Source organism: Apis laboriosa, unplaced genomic scaffold (assembly GCF_014066325.1).
Source record: "Apis laboriosa isolate Shangri-la unplaced genomic scaffold, ASM1406632v1 scaffold40_cov151, whole genome shotgun sequence".
In the NCBI taxonomy this organism is placed as follows: Eukaryota; Metazoa; Arthropoda; class Insecta; order Hymenoptera; family Apidae; genus Apis; species Apis laboriosa.
Genome location: NW_025223180.1, coordinates 4,339,810 through 4,360,429, shown reverse-complemented (window position 1 = coordinate 4,360,429; position 20,620 = coordinate 4,339,810). Strand labels below are relative to the sequence as shown.

Below are 20,620 nucleotides of genomic sequence, written 5' to 3'. Positions count from 1 at the left end.
GGTTTCGCGTTATGCAATGAAAAGGTGAGGTGAAGGGAGCCAAGTTTTAACTTTTAACCTCGCTACGAGGGGGAGGTAGTTAGTTGGGCGCGATTTTATAAGATAAGATGTCGACAAATTATTAACTTTAAATATTAAATAGTTTTAAAAAAGGATACGATGAAAAGGATTTTAGTACAGAAGAGAAGAGAAGGATCGTTGTTTTGCAAATTTCAATAATTTTGTTACATCCTCCTCCCTTGATGGTAACTCTGTTCCCGTAATAACATGTTAATGAATTATTTGTCGTATAAAAATGGTGTTCTTCTTTGAGTAAGAAGAATCATCGTTTCTTTCGTACAAGTTAGATGAGAGGGGTCTTAATCATACGGTTTATAAGATGCATTAAACGCGAATACGATGTTCAAATTGATAATCGATACTGCCATAGTTTAACTTGGAACAAGTCGGTTCTTTCTCTTTGGATAATTAGTAATCGAAAGGGTGGGAGGGCGCGTTGAACCCTTTTTGTTATTAAATAAACAAACGTCCTTCGAAGTAATCACTGACATTATTTAAATTACACATCTGATGTGCATCGAAATTGCAGAACGAAATAGTCTACCGGAGATAATAACTACTGACTTTGTGTTTAAAACCATTATAACATTTGAACACTGCAGAGAGGGTTTTACATATCGGGATTATCGATACGCATAGAGAAGAAATAGGACGTGCGATCTCGACGCCTCTTCTTTTTTTTTCTCTCTCCCTTTTTTTTCTTCTTTCCATCAATTATTCGATTTTCGATAATACGTTTCGTATTGGCAGAAAAAATCAAGGTCGCGATAATTTCTTAATTGGATATTCATTTGTTCCTATGCAAAACAGCGCTCGTTAAGGCGCAATATTCATGGGCCTCCGTCAGATCTGTTTTGTTGTCTCTTAGTTCTTCTTAATCTGAGAGCCAGAAAACGCATCGAAAGGGAAGAGGCAAGGGTGTCGCGTTACATGGAACGTTGTTAACTCGGTGAAATATCGTGTGTATTAATTTTTATACCGCGGCTAACGCGGCACGGAGAGCACAGTGGAAAAAACTGGTTTGGTTCTCGCGCGCCACTTTCTGCGCGCGCAGATAAATCGAAGTCACCGCGACACGGCCTAAGGTTTAAATTCATTACGCGCGTTTCGCGTGACGAAGATACGAGACTTCTTTCTCTTTTTTTTTTTTTTCAAAAACTTTTCAAAAACTTGTTTTTCCATCCCTTTTACCTTATTTTCTTTATTCGCAATCGTATCATCAAAAAAAAAAAAAAAAGAAAAGAAAAAGAAAAAAGCGATCGTAAAATTTTAAGTTCTCGTTTGATTTATTTTTATTTTTATTTTTTTTTTTTTGGATTAAATGAAAAAAAAATAGAAATAGAAGTAGAATATTTATTCCCATAAATTCTATTGTTTCCGGATTAATCATCAACTCCGTTAGATTTATTTTATTCGTAACGTTTTGCAAATATACCATTTGTAAAGTCGTAACGAGATAAATAGTCAATTTTCCGGTTCCTTCATAAACATCTAACTTCTTCGACGCACGTCCATTCCCTCGAACGTTTCATTTAAAACTTACACGATTTAAAAGAACGTTTACTGCTCGTTTCACGCTATTCCATTTGCAATCTTTCCAAACAACATTGAAAACGCTACGTGACGCAAATCTTTCTTCCTATCGTTCGACAATAATCCTCTCGGAATAAAAGACGAAACGACAGTCATAATCCAATCCGTTTTTATCCCAAAATAAGCTATCAATTTTAATACCTATCTTAAAGGAACGCGTAGAAACCTTACGAGAAAAAAAGGCCATTGAGCGGAATTATTTAACAGTGTGTTGAATCATAAAACGCTGGAACGACGCAAGAAACGATCGGTGATCTTGCGATGATCCAGCTTCTTTTGTGTGACACACTAACTTAACGTTCCCTCCCCCACTCTCTTCCAGCGTGTATTTAACGCATCCTTTCTTAGCTTAATCGCTCGAGGCAGCAGAAACGGACGGAAAAATCCGAAATAAAACGAGGCCGTGTCCGCAAAAAATACACGCACCGATCTCGTAAACGCATTACGCTAATTAATAAAAAGCTTTAATATTCTATTCCATCCGTACGAACAGCTTTACGACCGTGTTAACTCTCCCCTTTTATTACGCCGTCCTCCGTTCTCTATAGCGTTTCCTCTGACTCCTCGAACTCGCGTTTTCTATGCAATCATAGTCGCGAAGAAGTTTTGAATCGGGACGACGACCAGTGTATAACACAATCTATGAAATTCGTGCGATTAACGCGCGATGAGTTTTCAAGGAACGACCCTAGCTATTCCATGGAAACATGACACGGAATGATCTAAAATAAGCGGACAATAAAGAACCGGATAATCTGGATATATCTCCGGTGTCCTCGATGCAAACGAGAAACCTTGGTTACTAAAAACAGACGCGCGCCTTGTTTCGCGAATACCAGAGAGTCTGTGCATTTCGTAGAGATTCCGGATTACGTCCGGGATCTCGTGGACCAGAAATCTTGGGGATTCGTCACAGGGATCTGAATCTACGTAAATCTTCCCTAATTTCCCCCTCTCCGACCGAGAGCTTTAGACTATCCCTCTTAATTCCTGTTCCTTTATTTTATTTTTTCCAAGGAGAAATTGGTCCAGGAAATTTTTTTCGTAATTTCGACGACGAGAGATAGAGAATTAGAAATAGAAATTTCATTATTTAGAACAAGAAAATATATTGCCAGGATTTTATTATTATCTTACGCGGATAATACAAGTTAACGAAGACGAGAGTGATGAGAAATTAGAACAGATGGGCGTGCTCGTTGAACCGTGCCGAAGTATGCCAGGCCGGCTCGCCAGTTCGAATAGAGCCCCTACCTCTTTCCAAGAATTATAATTTCTCGCTGACAAGAGCGGCGGTTGATCGTGAAACACCTGTTGTACTCTCGGGTTGCGCACGGGATAAAATACAGAGATTCTTGGAAGAAGATAAAATTCACGCGATACGGAAGAATTTTTCGAAAATTTCAACCATCGAAAAACCACTGCTCTCGAATTTAAATTCGTTCACCGAAAAAAAAAAAAGAAAAGAAAGAAGGCGTCGGATATCTCGCCCCGAACGACATTGACGCGAACGACATTGAACAGGTGAGGCAGCAAGCCTCATCCACGTCGAGAAACGAGTAAAAAGAGATACCTGACTACTGCGAAGGTTAAATCCGTCCCACTAATTGGACCAACCGAAACAGGCTCTCGTATGAGCCTCCGAACATCCAGTGTCCAGTTATCCGATATCGATTAACAGAAGGAGAAGGAGGATCATCTCGGCGCCTGGAGCCATTAACCCGGCCTGTTCGAGTGTTCCGTGACTCGTCAAACGCGCACGATAGATATCGATCCGCTTCTCTCCCTCTCTTTTTTCCCTTTCTTTTCCTTTTTTTCGATCGGTGGCCAAGTTGAAGCGCCACACCAAGGGCCCGCGAATTTTAACTCGCGAATTAAGGGAGGGGGAGACTTGGACAGAGAGATGGAAAGCGTGCGAGAAAGAGAAAAGGAAAAAGAGAAGGGTGGTCTGGCAGCTGGTCGTTCCATCTGGTTTTATTGTACGAGACCGGTGGTGGTGGTGGCAGACAGGCGAGCAGCAGTTTCGTTTCGCCGGCAAAGCGAAGAATCGCCAAGGGTCGCGCGCATACGCACAAAGCCATATGTCATGTCGGCCCGGTTTAATGGCCTTTTAATACTACCTCACGAGCGGCACGTATCCCCACCCGCCGCAAGGTGGTACCTTTGAATAGGCGCCTCGGAGGTGCGTCTATAAAGGTGGGCCGACTATGCTCGACACGGAAAGTCGTGCCGTCGAGCACCACTCTCGCCAACCCTCTTCGGATTCCTGAGCGTCTGTGTCATCGATCCGGATCCTCGTAAACGTAAGAGGCGTTAAACGAGAGTTTTGGTTGGCCGAGATCGGTTAAGGGAAATCGGGAGTATAGGATCGAGAAGGGATAAAATTCGACGAATCGATACGTACGTTTTTCTTTACGCGATTTTTATCCCCGATTACGCTGAAAGATTTTTGTTTGACCTCTTTCGCGTTTGTCGTTGCATTCTCCTGATTTCGGGGATGAAATTGAGGACGGTTGAGAAGAAAGCAGGAATGTGAGCAGGAAGTAAGATAAAATTGGACGAATCGACACGGTTTGATTTTTATCGAATCAGATGTATGTAGATTTCTTCTTTTCTTGTATTCTTGCTTGTCTCGCGTGAAATGTGCGAGGTTATTTTCGCGTTTCTTGCTATAATCGTTGTAACGGGAAAGGAATGTCTTTTTTGGAACAGAGATATTTTAATGTGCAGCCAGGTGATTTTGGGAAAGAGTTGTTTGAGAAGTATGCGGGACAGGTACGAGTTTTATGAAATAAAACTTGTACATTACTGCGATCTTCTTTGAAATCGTGGAAATATTTTTTATATTTCTGCTATGTATATATGTTAGTGGAATCTATTTATTATTCATAGCTTGGTTCTTAATGGTTTGATATTCCGCATACTAAATAGATTCAGTTGTTAAAAGTTCAGTTAACCGGATGGACTAAAATCTCGTTCCGATAAACGTAGCTTCTGCGCTGTATTAAACGTGCAATCGAATTTATTCTATCCACTAGGCAATCATATTTTGCATACGATTATACGCTTAAGAAAAAAAAAAAAAAAAAAAAAGAAAAATAGAGAACTGACAATTTCTTTCAAAGTCATAACTGAATCCGAAGATGTACGTTTGAAAGATACCTTGAAAATTTATGTTTCTTTCAAAAATAAAAATACGATTTGTTTAATTTTTAGATTTAAACGAAACGTATTTAAACGAGTTTCATACTATTTTATACATAAACGCAAAAATAAGTTTAAGTTTAGAATCTTACGCATACATATCTTGCCGCGATTTCGAAATTTTTCTGTATCTTTTAATGCATCTAATATCGACGAGCGGATAAAATTCTTAGGCACTGATCTTCCACGTTTAACGCGATATTTGCATGCCAAAGGCTGATCCAAAGCCAAGGTTTATACAGCGTTCACGATGAAGGGTATCGAGAAAAAGGGCATCGAGAGTCGGCCTTTGTCTTCGTTGAAATTCCAGCGAAAGCGGACGATGGATAGATGTGTTTTGCTTGCCACCAAGTTGGTCAACTTACCGGTCAACCGTTGGCTTCTTCAAGATACTTCCGACATCGAGGAAGCGAGTGTCTTTCACTGTAATACCGTGCCTCGAGGACTCTACCGTCTGCTGTTTAACATACGGATTCGTCCGTTCTGCCGAACATATTCTTCCAATTAAGCAAAAAGACCTTGAGCCACGGGAATGCGCGGCGATCGAACGGTTTTAAATATTTGTCAAAGAAAAACTATAAGAAAGCGGGATAAAGGATGCCGTGCCTTCTTGCCAGATTTGAACAAAAAAAAATTACCGTTATTGGACCCGTAAAACTTTCTTCAAAACTTCATCGATATTCTTGGAAATCGCGTCATGCATCGAGGAGAATTTCAATTTCATCGAATTTTCAGATTCGAATTTAACGTAGTTTTAACGAAAAGTGTAAGAGATATATTTAAATTCTTACTTTTGATCACTCGTCGATTATTTTTCTTGTTATAATATATTTTAGATTTTCTATCGTTTAATAATTATAATTCGAGCCACATTTTTTTGTATACACGTTATTCGTATCGATCGCATTGCTTCGTTTGCTTCGCTTCAACGTGGCCGTAAAACGAATCGTAACTTTTGTTCTTTCTTCGTCGCCGATCCATTATATCTTTCCTTGGATTTCTTCGAACCGACTCGGGGGATACGAGTCGTAATTCAATCAATGACAGGGGAAATGTGTCACGCTGCCACGGGATGATAAACGAGTGATAAAAATTTATTTGTAAAGACACGAATAAAATGGCAAAATCTATCTCAGGTTTGCATCTCCTGCGGTGAAATCGTTACACGATCGTATAGACGATCGGACGTGCTTCCCACGTAATGAATAATTCATCGGTTGATCGATGGTTTTCAATTCCGGTCTGATTATCGTTCGAGTAGCGTTCAACTGGTCTTCGTCCGAAGCCGAATCGTATCATCGTCGATTGAGAACCAGATTCGGACACTACCTTACCGATCAAAGTTGCAGACGCTTCTGCATCGTGTAGGAGATAGCAGCACTCTACTCGTGTTCTTGCCGCCAATTATTAAATTCGTCGGATGCCTTGTCATCGGCGGAAATGGACGACGGATTGAAAAGAAACGTTATAAATGTTATAAATGTCAAAGAAACGAAAGAAAGAAACTTATTGATCGACGAATAGAAATAATAATTTAATCTTAAAATTTCACGTATTGGCCATTATTTCAATTTATAATTGTAATGCGATAGGCGACACGAGGTGGAAACCGGAAAAACCAGAATATCGAGGCGGAACATCGTGAATTTCCTTTTACAGCCGTGTTTATCGCGCCGATGGCACCAACAAAACAATGTTTTCAAGCTTCGATTCGAAACGGCGAGTTTAATGCGCACATCGCTCATGCCACTTGTCTCTGGAGCACCAGTTTAATGAAGTGATATTACTCAGAGTAATTTGCATATCGGATTCCGATAATTCCACGGATAATCGATTACTATAGGTGTCTCTATTTGTGATTATTCGGAAATCCCGTTAACAACGTATTACGAGGAGACGTATCATCGTGGCACGATTCGATATTATTAATTTGCGAGAGTAACAACGAGACGATGTACACGTACTTTAGAATTTTGGAATAGATTCGTGCGTCTTGATTTTATTGCGAAAATAACGAATCGATCAACGATCGATTAATTAAACGTGGATATGAGAAAAAGTGTTGCACATTTTAAGATCCAATTGAGAATAAGAAAGGAAAGAAGGTTTGAACAAATTGATTTTGAATTGAAAAACTTTCTCCATTTTCTTTTCCTTCTTCTTCTTTTTTTTTTTTTTTAATAAATTGATTTTTCTTCGATAAGTATATCGTTTTCAATTTATTTGTCATCGGAACTAGAAGTTCTAATTACTGGTATAAATCCATACGGTGGTGTGCAATCCCTTGTACTATCCTCCCCGCTTCGATTCGACGATCCTTTTCTCCTTCTTACAGGTTTAGGCGAATTGTCGCATTTTATGATGAACTTCACCTCGGCCATCAATTCCTCCTTGAAGGAAACCTGCAAATTATATTTGACAAGTGTATAAATTCAATTACTAAAATTAATATTCATCAACATGTGCACTGTGTATGGACAATTATCGTAGAACGATTCGATTGCACCCACGTTTTCACGTAGAGACGTGCATCCAACATCCCACAGTAATTCGCATATAGTGTAAAAGAAGGAGGCGGCAACGCCTACGGTCAATACCAGGAACACACCACCCACATTATCGAGATCCAGTTCCTCCGCTTGGCTCTGACCACCGTCTTCCTACGTGCATCATTACATTACAGAATCTATATACAGTTTCAACTCTCTTCCCTTCTTACCGAGTTTCATCGAGAATCTTCTATCTATATACGTACTCGACATGTTCCACCCCCGCGTTTCTGCGTCCACCATTTCTTCTTCAGTTCCGTGATCAGGCCGCTTTGCTGCAGCTTTAACACGGCAGTGTTCAACGAATGGCGATACGGCGAGTCTAGAATTTTTTTTTAATCTTTAATTTTCGATGAAACGAGCGAAAGGAAAGGAACTTACGCTTCTTCATAGCGATTCCATAACCCTTGGCATCGAGAAGTCCACCGATCTGCGTCACGTTGCAGTATCGTTCAACGATGTATTCTATCGAGCTCGACTCCATCAAAAACGCGTAATCCTCTCTGAGCACCTTTGTCAATCCGGCGTCATTGTCGGAAGGCAGCACGTCCGCCGCGTTCTCCATCATGTATTCGTACATCTCCTTGTACGTCGAGTAGTTGGAATCCTTGGAATGCGCATAATTCTTTCAAAAAACTGAATTAGAACGAACGACTCCAAAATCTCGTTTGCCTATTCTCTCTGTTTTTTTTTTTCGTTTGGTTAGTAAGCGGGGGTAAATGTTTTTCGATAATTTATCTATTATTTATTGGGAAAACTAATCTAATCTAAATTGATTGAAGGATGTTAAAAATGTGTCGAATTTTAGTTTCTACTTATTGAAGTTTGCAACAGCATTTGTATTAATTTTTGCAATTATTATATATTATTGATGATTTTTAATATCTAAGGAGATCTAAATGTAAACTGATATCGATAGCAGGCTAATTTCGATACGATCGAAAACACATTCACTTAAGCATTACATTAAAAGTGATTAAGGTGATTAAGGTTGCGAAGGTTTCTATGTTCTACGATAAAATGTTGTAATGGAGTTCAAAAAACATCTGATTTTTCCAAAATTTGGTTCGAGAGATATCAAAAATATTCAATTGCTGTTCACAAAAGAGGAAGATCTCTCGAGTGATTCGTTAATTGTAACACTTTATCAAAGACAGTTAATGATACAAACTTAGTCAAACAAAGCGTTTTTACTATTCAAACGTCCCTTACATTTTGAAACAATTGGAAGGCTGTAATCATCCTGTAAAATTCCTCGCTACTGACAACCGTTTCATCATTTTTCACTATTCTATACACCATATTTCGTAACTCGATATATTTTGTAAAAGGAAGCTTACAATAAGTATACACTTACTTTGAAGAACATGAACGTAGATCCTCCCACTTTGGCTCCGTATTTAATAGTCCGCTTTTTGGCTAATTCTTCCACGTTGGAAAATGGTGACACCACCGTTTCCACTGTCAAGAAAGCGGCTAAGTTGGCAGTGTAGGATGAGACCATGATGAGGCAGAAGAACCACCAGGAAGCGGCCATCATTCTTGTCGACAATCCTCTGATATTGAAATTGTACAAATTTTAATATTATCAATCGTAATTGGAATTATACAGAAATTTTGAAAACAAAAAGAGAACTCACTCACATGGGCGCAATCTCGGAACCTTGCTGCATAATACTGCCAATGGTGAACCAAAGGGAATTCTTAAATGTGAATTGATTTTCGAGCACTTCGGGCTCCTCGATGCAAGGATACGGATTGTTCCACTCAGCCGGGCATATCCTGCCGATTATGAATAGCACCACGGATACAAATATATAAGCTCCGATCAAATACCACCAAACTCCGGCCGAAAATGGAGAAAGAAAGGAGAACAAACTCGGCGGTGTCTTTGTCGGTTTTCTGTATAAAATGCTTATTCCTGTAAAAAAAGAAGGGTTCGTCTCTTATTCGTGTAACGATTTGATGAATCGAAGAGTAGATACTTGATAGATCTGTCCATCTACCTAAATTCATAAAAGGCATCGTGAAGTCCACAGCCCCTTCTCTCTCGGACGTAATGGTTAAATCCGTAATCGCCAGATCGGCCTCCTGCAACGAAATTTCAATCTTTCAAAATTATCTAAATTTTAAATCTGATCTTATTTCTTTCCACGACAAATACTAACACCGGCTATTATTTTCCCGAGCATCCCCGACCATTTTTTCGTCTTCTTAGAATACGATCCGTACACGTTGTCCGTCTGCACCTCGAACGTGTAATTGAAACCCAACATTTTGCTCAACTCTTGAATAACATCGATGCCGAATCCCTCGTACCGATCATTTCCGATCATCGTGTCGGCCGACTTCTTCAACATTCCATAAGGATGACTCTGTAAAGATAAAGACAAAGCATAGTATAGATTTGTCAGAGACTCTTTTCCTTTCCCCTTCTTCCTTCTTCCTTCGTTGTTCTTACGATCGCGATTAGAATGATAAAAGTTTTATTCTGCAAGCTCAACTCGGCGTTAAATTTCGGAGGTTCAGATTCCAATAGCCATTCCACGCTCCATTTAGAGGCATTCGTGCTCTTCCATATCCCTATCTTCTTCAGCCCGTTCTCCGTCACCCTTACGACGTCCAATTGGAAATTGGTGCGAAAGCCAGCCGTGTCGAATTTGATCAAACCGGTCAAACCTTCCATTTCAGTCTGAAATATATTCGCAAAAATGGAATATCAATTCGCCCCCTTCTCCCGTCCGGATCGGATTCGATCGAATAATCCTTATTTCCAACCCCTTACCACTCTCATAAAATTACTCAGACTGTAGCCGTGCTCCCAGTTAATGGTGTCGTTACACGGCAATCTCTTCACGTCACCCTCGATGCTGTCCTTCAACTGTTTGAAAGCTCTGGCGAAAAGTTGTACGGCGTCGTACATGAGCGCGGGTTCGATCCTTAATTGACGGGGATCGTCCAGACCCCATTCCGCCTCGTGCATCTTCACGATACTCTTCACGATGGGACTGGCGGGGTCGATCAAACGCACCCCCGTGAAATTCACCCCGGAATATTGGTACGGTTCTAGATCGATCGTTTGAAAGTCCTGAAAGGGGAGCCCAAGCTCGTTTTTAATCGTTTGGAAGAATTTTCGAGAAACAGTTTCAAGAAAATTCCCCTCTATCTCGATGAGACGAGAACGAAGGAACGAAAGAAATCGCTTTTATTATTACCAGGGAAGTAACTATAATTTTGTTCTTCTCGGACATAATCCCTACTTGCTGCGCCTGTTTCAACACTTCTTCCAATATGTCAATGGAACAGTCGATGATTATGTTCTCAAACTCGGCGTCTTTTATCTCCTTCATCACTTTCCTGCAAAATTTTACTACTCACTTTTCGAATATGAAGAATTCGTTCGTTTTCGAATATGCACCTGTAATTCGGTCCAGGCCCCAAATGGTACAAAAATATCCCATGCTTCTTTGGATCCTTAATCTCCAACAATCGATGGCAACGGATCAAGCTATCCGTTCCCTCGTACAGTATCGCGAAAATTTTCCACTCGAAATCGATTATGATTTGATCGAATATCTGGCAGTCGTATCAAACACATCTATCGTTAGTAAATTAGAAGCGACACCCTTTGATTATTTTCTTTATATTTTCTACTCGAAGAGAATTCTCGAAAAGGGAATTTTGAATTTTATTCGCGGAGAGTGTCGGAATCGGATCTATTTAAATTCATAAACAGTATCCGATCCGAAGCGAGGTTTACGGAGGAAATCGAAATAATTTTTCAAAACGGAGAGCATTGGCAAAATCTGTTCTCGTATTTCACATACCATGGCGAGTGTGTCAGCATGTGGGAATAAATTTATCCCTTTGCCACGAGGTTGAGAGGGTTCCCATCTACCATAAATATGCGGTATTTCCTTGGTGTCGCATATACTCTGCACGTGTTCCGAGGTGAACCTATTTAACGGACCGAAAATGGCGGCCACCCCCGTGCCCATCAATTCGCATACTGAATATTTTTTGTTCAAATTAAAAATCATAACGAACTCTAGAAACGTTTCCAACGTAACCACTGTAAATTGAGATACCTTTCTGCGAAACCTCGAACGGATCTGTCCCGACCTTGTTCGATTCCGCCATGAGGAACACGTTTGAAAATTCCTCGTTCACGTGTCGCTGTTTGTTCACCGCCTTTATGGAAGTTTCGAAAGTACGTCGAATTCCGGCGTCATCGTCGAATAAACCTCCTAAAAGAAATTACGGTGAGCACGTGTCGCGCCTGTCCACGTTGGAGGACGGCTTCTATTCTATTAATATTTGCGGAACGCGAGCTGGAAACGATGGTGACGTTGAGAGAGAACGTACAACTTTGACAACCGGGGATATTAATACGATTAAAGTTTAACAACATTAGAAACACTTTGCGCGTCCAACTGGTTTGTTCCACAAAATTTATATACACGATAGCTTTTTTTTTTTTTCTCTCACCTATGTGGACTTTCTTAGGGAATCCCAGAACGCAGGGGAGGAAGATCAATGGAAGATATTTGACCAGCATCTTATAGTCATTATCTAGGGCGTGACAAGCAATGAAAATTAAATTAAAAAAAGGGGATATTGACAATTTTCTTTTTCATCGGCGATCTTGCGAAGAAAGTTTAACAAGAAGTGCGTTATTAATGATTCTTTTTTGCGAAATTCACGAATGCGCAAATTATTAACGCGAATAATTTTGTCATTCGTATTCATACATTAAAACTCTATTTCTCTGAACCGATACGATAATAATTTATCGATTCTCTCTATCGCTTATTATAATTTAAATATCGGTAGTTGAGAATAATTGGATTCGGTCGATTGATTTGATTAATTGGAAATCGTCATCTAAAATTTCGTTTCAATAAATAAATCGTCGAACACTCTCGGATTCAAGTAACCGGAGGATTCGTAATGAAAACTGTTTAGAAAAAAACACGCGATGTTGTTTAACGCCGCGACGATTCCTTGCCGATAGTTTAAACGTTGAACATCCCCGAGAAAACAAGGGGGATTAACCGAATCTGTAAAAGCCGGGCCCCATGAAACCGCGATTAGCTTCAAAGACAGGCAGACGAGGCGGGCTGACGCGAATTTATTTGCAATGAGATTCGTGTGTACACGCGATTCATGGCTGGAGCAGACCGGTGGGATTCGAACGAGCACTTAACCACGCGACGTTGTGTAAACCAGCCGGAAAGCATATACACCGCTCGAATTCTCGACGCCGCGTAAATATTTAGAACCGTCTAAAATCAATCCTTCGATATTCAGCCCGCCTATTTATTCGAAGCTGCCAAAGGAGACGTACCTCGCTTCTCTGACAGACCCTCCTCCCTCGAGATTGATTTTCTCATCCCCGCGGATTTTGATTTACTATGTTGGAAATGATTATTGGCCGTTTGAGAGCTTGAAAAGAGCTCGAAAGCCTCCAATTCCGAAAAGATTCGAAAGGGATGGATTGTTCGATTTTCCAACAACGGGAATTAAAAATGAGAAATCCACGATTAAATATTATCCACGAGAAACGAAATATCCCGAGGCAAATCATAATTTTTTCGATTTCGACGAAAGGTAAATTTTACTTTTTTATTTTCTTTTTTTTTTATTTTTATTTATTATTTTTTTTTTTTTTTTTTTTTTTTTTAACCTGAATTTTATTCCAATTATCGAGAAAAATTGGAGCACGCGACTTAGTCGGTCAGCCATCTTAGGGGGATAATTTTAGCGGGATAATTTTTCCGCTGCGTATTTTCTCGTCACGAAGCGCCGAACACAAGCGTCGACATGCGATTTTCGAGCGTCGCACGATTGTCCCCTTGCCAAATGCACGCTACGCTTGTTCGTCGGCGTCCTTTTTCATTCATTCATTCATCCCACGAGCAATTCTCGCGGTCATTTCGCGCGTATCGATGCACGTGAACGCTCACCAATAATCCGTCAACGCGTCGACTAGTGATGGGATCGAGTATATCGCAAACATGCTCGAATATTGACAGACTAGATCAAATTTATTAAGTGTTCGACAGAGAGAGAGAGAGAGAGAGAGAGAGAGAGAGAGAGAGAGAGAGAGAGAGAGAGATAGTGAGTGGAAAATCTCTGAAAGTGACTCGAAGAATATTCCAATCTTCTATAAATACATCATTTCCAAATACGATTAAACGTTGGTCGAATAAGGTTTGAAACTCTAACTAAACTATAGTTTCAATACTAGAAAATTTTTTAAAATCGTTTGAAATCAATTTAATTATCGGTTAACGAGTTGAAAAGATTATTTCCATTGGATCGAATTTAATTCTATCGTTGAGTCTCGATGCCATCGTGTCAACGTGCCACATCCAGGCGGCCGTAATCGCTCGAAAAACACACGAAAATCTTCGAGTGCGCGTTACGACGCCTGTTATATTTAGACGCGAAGCGTCGCCGTCACCGGTGCTTGTCGCTTAAGCACTGTGACACAATTTCCATCGAATTGCAATCGGCCAGTGTTTTCGAGGGATCGGCCTCCCTCCGTTCGTCCGTGCCATGCTACACGACATCGCGACACCGTTTCCACGAAGTGCCTCGTTTCCCACGTGCCACCACTCCACTTTCGCTAAAAATTCCTTCATCGCTATTAAAAGACAGGACGTTTCTACGATTGACCTCTTCTTCTTCTTCTTCTTCTTCTTCTTCTTCTTCTTCTTCGAGGAACTTAGATTTTTCCGCGAGCATACATTTTTGTACCTCTGCCAATATTATTTTCCTTTCCCTATTCATATCTAACAAAAATAATAGTATGCGATAAATAACGATAATAATAACAAGAGACATAATGGTGGAAATAAATCTTGGTGGAGTGGCAACGTTGAACGCCTCTAAACATTGTTCAACATCGTTAAAACGAACGATCGTCGTTTCGAATTACGCGAAATTCGTATTACGTGAAATTATTTTGCAAAAAAATAATTATCTCGCGATTTTAAATCGCGAGTCGTAAGAGTTGAAAAGGAAAAAAAAAAGAAAAGAAAAGAAAAAAGAAAAGAAAGGGGACAAAGTTGCAGGATTAACAATTGCAAGACTCGAGAATCGTAAGATCGAAGGCACGCAATAAGGAGGAAGCCGTAAACGTAGCACGAACGAAAGTTCGTTTCATGGTCGAACGATAGTTAGAGCGATGGCGGTCGGGAGTTAAACCGGAAGGACAGAATGGTCATGCGACAAGCGTGAAAGGGAGAGACTTACCTCGAAATTACGATTACACACGGTTTGGTTACCTGGAACAGAAGTTTGATATACGAGCTTTTCAGAACGAACCTCGCGGCATGCACTCTAATTCCGAACGCCGCTTCTCGACAGCCTTTTCACTGCGCACACGCGGCCTCCCTTCCAAACTACTTGGATTTCATTTGTATATCGTAACATGGCGGTCATCCAGACCCTCGAAACTTAACTTATTGTTAGACGCAACGCCGCTACTTTTTCGATCAAACATAGTTCAGACGTGTTGTTATTTTTATTAATAAAAATTTATCGGTTTCTTTTTTTTTCTTCTTTTTTTCTTTTTTCAACGCTGATTAAAAGAGGGACGATATTATTCCGGAAGTGGAACATCGTTTGCATCGTGAAGTGTGAAAGCGGATATAGCTTCACTAGCGTTTAAAGTTTGTACTAAGATTTGTCGCGTTTAGTGTGGAAATTTTTATGGATGTGCTTGGACGCACATATAGCGATGAGAATATATGGAACGCGTCGTCTGAATTTTATTTCGAGTAAATTTATTTAGATCTTTAAAAATGTATACTGCAAAGAAAGGATTTTTAAATAACATTTTTTGCATTAGGATTTTTTAATTCTTTTATTCATCTCTGTCATAGTGGATCTTCTAAAAAAATTTATTAAAAACATTTGTTTCTTGTTTTTTTTGTTTTTAATTCCTTGATACACAAGGTACACAAAGTTAGTTTTTTGACAATGAAATCGCATTAGCATTTATATCGTTCCTCTTCTCCTCAGTTTTGTGCAACGATAATTTTAAACAATTTTTTTATTTTCAAAACGTTTCATGCCAATTCATTCGAAATTGCTTTCATAAACCGTTGAAATCACGTCAGCTTTGTTTTTCCAACAGACCATTAAGGGAGCAAAGTTAAAGAAATCCCTTTAACACAGCGTTGTTGTCGACAATGAGGCTACCGTGAAACGTAGTTAAATTTCTCGTAAAAAATTAATACGCGACGTGAACATCATAATATAAAATCGGAGCAAATGACTCTTATTTTCGATAAAACGTACCAGCTTCTTCCAGAAATGTGTTTTTTTTAAACACGATTCGGATTTTATAACACTTTTTCTCAAACAAAAGTACGATTCAAAGTTTTTTTTTTTTTTTTTTTTTTTTTTTTATATCTCGGTACTAAGAATGATGATTTGAACACGTGCATCCATACTTTCAGCTCACAAATCTAGAATATGTTTTATATGAAAACATGGAACATAAAACGTATCTTGAGAGTTACGACGATATTGATTTTCGACGCAAAGATCCTTCTATTATTCAAGTTACTGTCGAAGTTTTTATCAGTTTGCTTCCATATAAAATCTCGTTTCTTCGAGAAGTTAATGAAACGACGCGAAAAGAAATTTTAAAAGAAGAAAATCTAATCTCTAGAAATATAAATTTATCACTCGAGGAGAAATAAAAATCTCCATTTTAAAATTGAATATCTCGTTCAAACATTTGAACAATTAATCACTCCACTTATTTTATCTCTTTTACAAAGATTATTTACCTTTTTCACCCTCCATTTTTCTAATTTACCTTAATTCCTTTCCTTTAATTCTAATTTTCAAAGCAATTAATTCATCCCCTTAAGTAAGTGCAAGTGTATGGAACGAAGAGTCGTTTAAAAACGACTTTGGATGGAGGAACGGAGAGAAAGGCCGTTTTAAACGGAACGAAAGATCGAGATACGTAGATCGACTGGTAGAAAGAAGACGCGAGGGGAAAGAGAGCGAAACACGCGGAGAACGAAGTAAATTAAATAGGTACATTAGTGTTCTGCGGGGACAAAGAGAGAAGGTAAGAGTCGTGGAAGTTGGATACATTAGTGAATGAGTTACGTTAGCGGTTTGGGATTTAGTTCACTAATCAAGGGAACGAAGAGTGAAGGCTGGGGCAATTGATGTAAAAGTAGAACTTCCCGGGGACCAATTACGTGGCCGTGGTTAACGTAGAACTTCTCTGTCGTAATCAACGAGGGGATTATGACGCGGGGTTTAAGTATATTGCGCGTGGAATAATTTTCTGACTGAGACCGGATGAACGTTACACCTGGATCGATCGATCATGGAGAATTGTCGAAAAATATCAATAGTGGAAATCGATTTTATCTCGCGCAATTTTTAAGTAAGATATTTTAACAGATTAGATTAATCAGTTATTGTAAAATTTTTGGAACTTTTTTTGGATTATGGGAAACGTTTTATGAAATCATTTTCTGAGTGGGATATGATGAAATGCGCGTTTTCAAAAAAATAATTTCGATGGAATTTCTGATCAAAATTTTATAAATAAACGAAAATTTTAATACTAAAATTATCGATGATGTTATAAAATTTGGAATTTTTGGGATTAAGGCGCGGAATAAATATATATCACAATTAGTGGAGCAATTTTTTGATTTCGATGGAATACGAGGAACAAATGTTTGAAAATAAGCAATGGATGAAATTTTAAGTATTCGATATTTTTAAACGAATAAAAATTTCGATGAATTAATTATCGATGATACCGTGAAATTTGGAATTTTTGAAATATTTCGAATTTTTATACGATTTACGATACTATGTATAAAATAATAGGGAATATTGAAATAAATTTCAATGGATATTTTATAGGATGATGAAATTGGCCGGTTTAGGTTATTCTATAAAATTAAAATTCCGATCGAATTAAATTTTTTCATCGTTTATAAAGTTTATTCTCTTAACTTCAAATTTACGATATTTTAAATATATATTTACGTTTCAATTGACATCCACGCTATTATTTCCAGATAATAAACTCGTCCAGTTGAGAATTTACAGACGATGATTTTATTCACGTTTAATATGATGCTCGTGGTACACTTTTATGTAAGAAGTATATAATCAATTAGCTCTTAACAAACTCGTTACGTCGTGAACGCAATGAACGCGATACAGACAATATTTACAAATACGTATTTATATTATACGCGAGATTCATTCGTGTATATGCGCGTGATGAATGTGTCGGTTTCATGCGGGTTTCTTTCGCAACTTTTTGTACGTATGTATTTTAAAAAACGATTCCATTCCCGTGCGTACACACACACACACACGCGTCGACGTTACACATACACATAGAAAAAAAAAAGAAAGAAAGAAGGAAAGAAAGAAAGAAAAAGAAAAATAAAAAAAATCGAGAGAGAAATAAAGAAAAAAAATTCGTCATTGTGTACATAGCGTTTTCTCAGAAATGATGTGCACAATCGCGTGCCACGTGGAAGGTATATTATCGAATCTCATCGCTAATCTCGTTTCACGATCGATCTATCTGCATCAGGAAATTGATCATCATTTCGGAGTGGCTGGTCTGGCATCTATGCATGTACGATATTCGCGCGTGTTTACGCCTTAGGAGAGACGGAAGACGGAAATTAATACTGCTCAGTCCGTTGCGTTCATGAACGCCGATGTACCAAACAGGCTTTCCATTAACTCCGTTAACCAGCTTAATCCCTCGAATCGTTGGACGATTAAGAAAGGAACATTGTTGCGAAACACAAATCCATCGAATGAAATTTGTCTCGAGTCGAAGGAATGGAAAAATTTAATCCAATTAATTTCAATTATTTATTCAATTATTTTTTTCTTTTTTCTTTTCTTTTCTTTCTTTTTCTTTTTGGAAGAATTATTTGAACGTTGGATCTCACACATTGGATCGTAAAGTGTTCAAAAAACGCGTTGAAAATATTTTAGAATTGTATTCTGATTTTATCAGTAGTTTCAATATGTGTATTTCACTTGCAGAGGAGTATTTATATATGATAATGATTTTTAATTAACGTACGGATTTCAAAGGATTAATACCGAGCACGGAATTAATGAATACACGGAGATGTGGATAGAGCGATGAAATTCCGCGATAACGAGATACTGAAATTCGAAATCTCGGGGAATAACGAACGAGGGTATACGTTTTTAGTTGATCGAAAAATGTCCAGTTACGTTAAACATTTGACGTGTCTTTTTTGCTCAAATCAAAAAGTCTTTATATCTTTTATGTTTTAATCCAAACACGATTTTATTCCGAAATAATATGATGTAATCTTTGAAAATTCAACCGGATATTTTTTTTTTTCTACGATCAACTGTACATAAAACAAAATTGTAAAATCGCTTATCCTATCTACATTCGATGAAACAACTACGACGCTCGCACGCATGGACACGTTTATCTCACAGTATCGGGATATTTAAACGAACACGTGCTTTTGTGAACAGATTTTTTTTCCCCCTTTCTATGATACAATCCCATAGAGTGGATGGTTCAATTCGTAATCTTTAACGATGAGTATGATTATTTACAGTAAACGGATGTGTGTATGTCGAACATCGCCATCGAGCAGACAGAGATATTTGTACAATTCTTAATCATCCTCTTTTTTTTTTCTCCAACGACGATGTACTTTCTTTTCGAAAATGAACGACATACTTCGACAACAACGAAAATCGGTTGGATTCGATGTTCCTTTGTTCGCGTCGCATCGATATCGAACCCGCGCTATTCGTCCTCTTCCCCCCTCCCCCTCTTTCCCCCTCCTTTTTTTTACCATCGTTCTCGCACATTCGTCAAAAAATTCATTAAATTTGTCGCGATATCGTGCGGAGGATATCGACGCGTGATTCAATCCTTTAATCAATTTTCAAAGTAATAATGGAATAAATGGCGCAAACGTAGATTACATCGATCTTTAATATATATTTGGGAATATATTATTTTACAAGTAATAAATAGAGAGATCGCGGGGATTAAATTCATGGAGCAGAAACGAAGGAAGTACAGAGAGTTTCAAAAAAAAAAAAAGAAAAAATATTATCCCATGTTGTGTGCTTCGTAATATAATTTAAGCAAAGTATTAGAACGGGATATATATTTGACAAGGATGCATTCAACAATAGAATTTATCGGCGCGAGCGAGCGTGGAAAATAATTATCAAGGATACCAGCAAACGATGCCGTTTCCTCTGCCTCATACCCGTTTCCAATATATATTAATCTATTTATAAATGAAATGTTTTCGAATCTCGAAAGCAGTTGAACAGGGATTCGTTCAATGGAACATGGAAATATTCGTGCAACGAATATTTCAATTCGGTATGAATTAAGACTCGAACGATAAATTACGAATAAAACGATCGAGATTAACGCAAAAATAACCGTTTAAATACCGTTCAATCAAAATGAAAATGAATTATCTTTCACGATAAAATTGTACATTCCTCGATTTACAATCTCCCTCCCCTTCTTCCACCCTTCTTCCACCCCACTTCCTCCTTTTTTTCCCTCCCTACTTTGTCACAATCGGTCGTCCATAATCGGGGAAACAACAATCGGAGGAATCATCGTCGTTTCGACTTCGAAACGAGAGAGTTTACACCGCGTAGTACTCGTCCTCTTCCGTTCACTTCAGAAGAGGACACCCTCTCTCTTGCCACGAGTGGCGCAACGAAAGACAAAGGATCTGGAAGCTGCTCGTTAATCTTTCCGCTCAAACAGCGCGCGCCGTTGTCTCCCGCACGGTACGATAAATTCCAGCGAGCTCCAATTAACGACTGAACGATTGTACACTCTATAAAGTATTAGTCGAAGAACTGTCATGCTCGTTCGTTCGTTCGTTCGTTCGTTCGTTCGCGTCACTTGCAAACGCAAAGAAGAGAGAGAGAGAGAGAGAAAAAGAAAAAAAAGAAAAAGAAAGAAAAAAAAAACGAAGAAGAGAAAGCCAGTCTTGTACCACGCGTGCACACGTGAAAGAGAAATAGATAAAGGAATCGGTAAAGGTGGATGGTTTCCATGTCGCGCCAAACTTTTGATTCACGCCTCGTTGGCTTCCCTCGTTGCACCCCATCGATCGCTTTCACATCGTTCGTCATCGAACCCGCGACTCGAAAAT

The 20,620-nt window shown here is 38.8% G+C and overlaps 2 protein-coding genes and 1 long non-coding RNA gene across 14 annotated transcripts in view; 1 reads left to right on the top strand and 2 right to left on the bottom strand.

Moving 5' to 3' along the window:
* Nucleotides 1-20,620, top strand: part of LOC122715817 — an 85,560-nt gene that overhangs the window by 11,045 nt on the left and 53,895 nt on the right. The window lies entirely within an intron of this gene.
* The window catches only part of LOC122715815 (glutamate receptor ionotropic, kainate 2-like), a 235,081-nt gene continuing 221,438 nt past the window's right edge, over nt 6,978-20,620 (bottom strand). For 5 of the 12 annotated variants that reach the window (XM_043938291.1, XM_043938290.1, XM_043938289.1 and 2 more), the window contains 8 exons: nt 9,575-9,781; nt 9,413-9,497; nt 9,051-9,327; nt 8,764-8,962; nt 7,788-8,031; nt 7,613-7,728; nt 7,368-7,517; nt 6,978-7,259 (listed from right to left, as the gene is read on the bottom strand). In XM_043938291.1, coding sequence (XP_043794226.1) covers nt 7,077-7,259; nt 7,368-7,517; nt 7,613-7,728; nt 7,788-8,031; nt 8,764-8,962; nt 9,051-9,327; nt 9,413-9,497; nt 9,575-9,781 — 1,461 coding nt within the window. In that variant the 3' untranslated portion in view covers nt 6,978-7,076. Of the gene's footprint in view, nt 7,260-7,367; nt 7,518-7,612; nt 7,729-7,787; nt 8,043-8,618; nt 8,698-8,763; nt 8,963-9,046; nt 9,328-9,412; nt 9,498-9,574; nt 9,782-20,620 lie in introns of those variants that run through there. The other 7 variants (XM_043938292.1, XM_043938296.1, XR_006346909.1 and 4 more) reach the window with 7 other exon arrangements.
* Nucleotides 10,353-14,747, bottom strand: LOC122715816 (glutamate receptor ionotropic, kainate 1-like). Its single transcript, XM_043938301.1, has 8 exons — nt 14,667-14,747; nt 12,754-14,203; nt 11,895-11,978; nt 11,495-11,653; nt 11,234-11,415; nt 10,825-10,982; nt 10,622-10,776; nt 10,353-10,494 (listed from the first exon to the last, which is right to left on the bottom strand). The coding sequence occupies exons 2-7, from the start codon at nt 12,797-12,799 to the stop codon at nt 10,728-10,730; spliced, it is 678 nt and encodes a 225-aa protein (XP_043794236.1). The 5' UTR covers nt 12,800-14,203; nt 14,667-14,747; the 3' UTR covers nt 10,353-10,494; nt 10,622-10,727.

Coding starts and splice junctions, on each gene's coding strand:
- LOC122715816 (XM_043938301.1), bottom strand. CDS start 12,799: ATGAGAAAATCAATCTCGAGGGAGGAGGGTCTGTCAGAGAAGCGAG. Junction 11,979..12,753: donor GGGTCTGTCAGAGAAGCGAG/GTACGTCTCCTT, acceptor GTCACGCCCTAG/ATAATGACTATAAGATGCTG. Junction 11,416..11,494: donor GTTCGAGGTTTCGCAGAAAG/GTATCTCAATTT, acceptor AAAAATATTCAG/TATGCGAATTGATGGGCACG.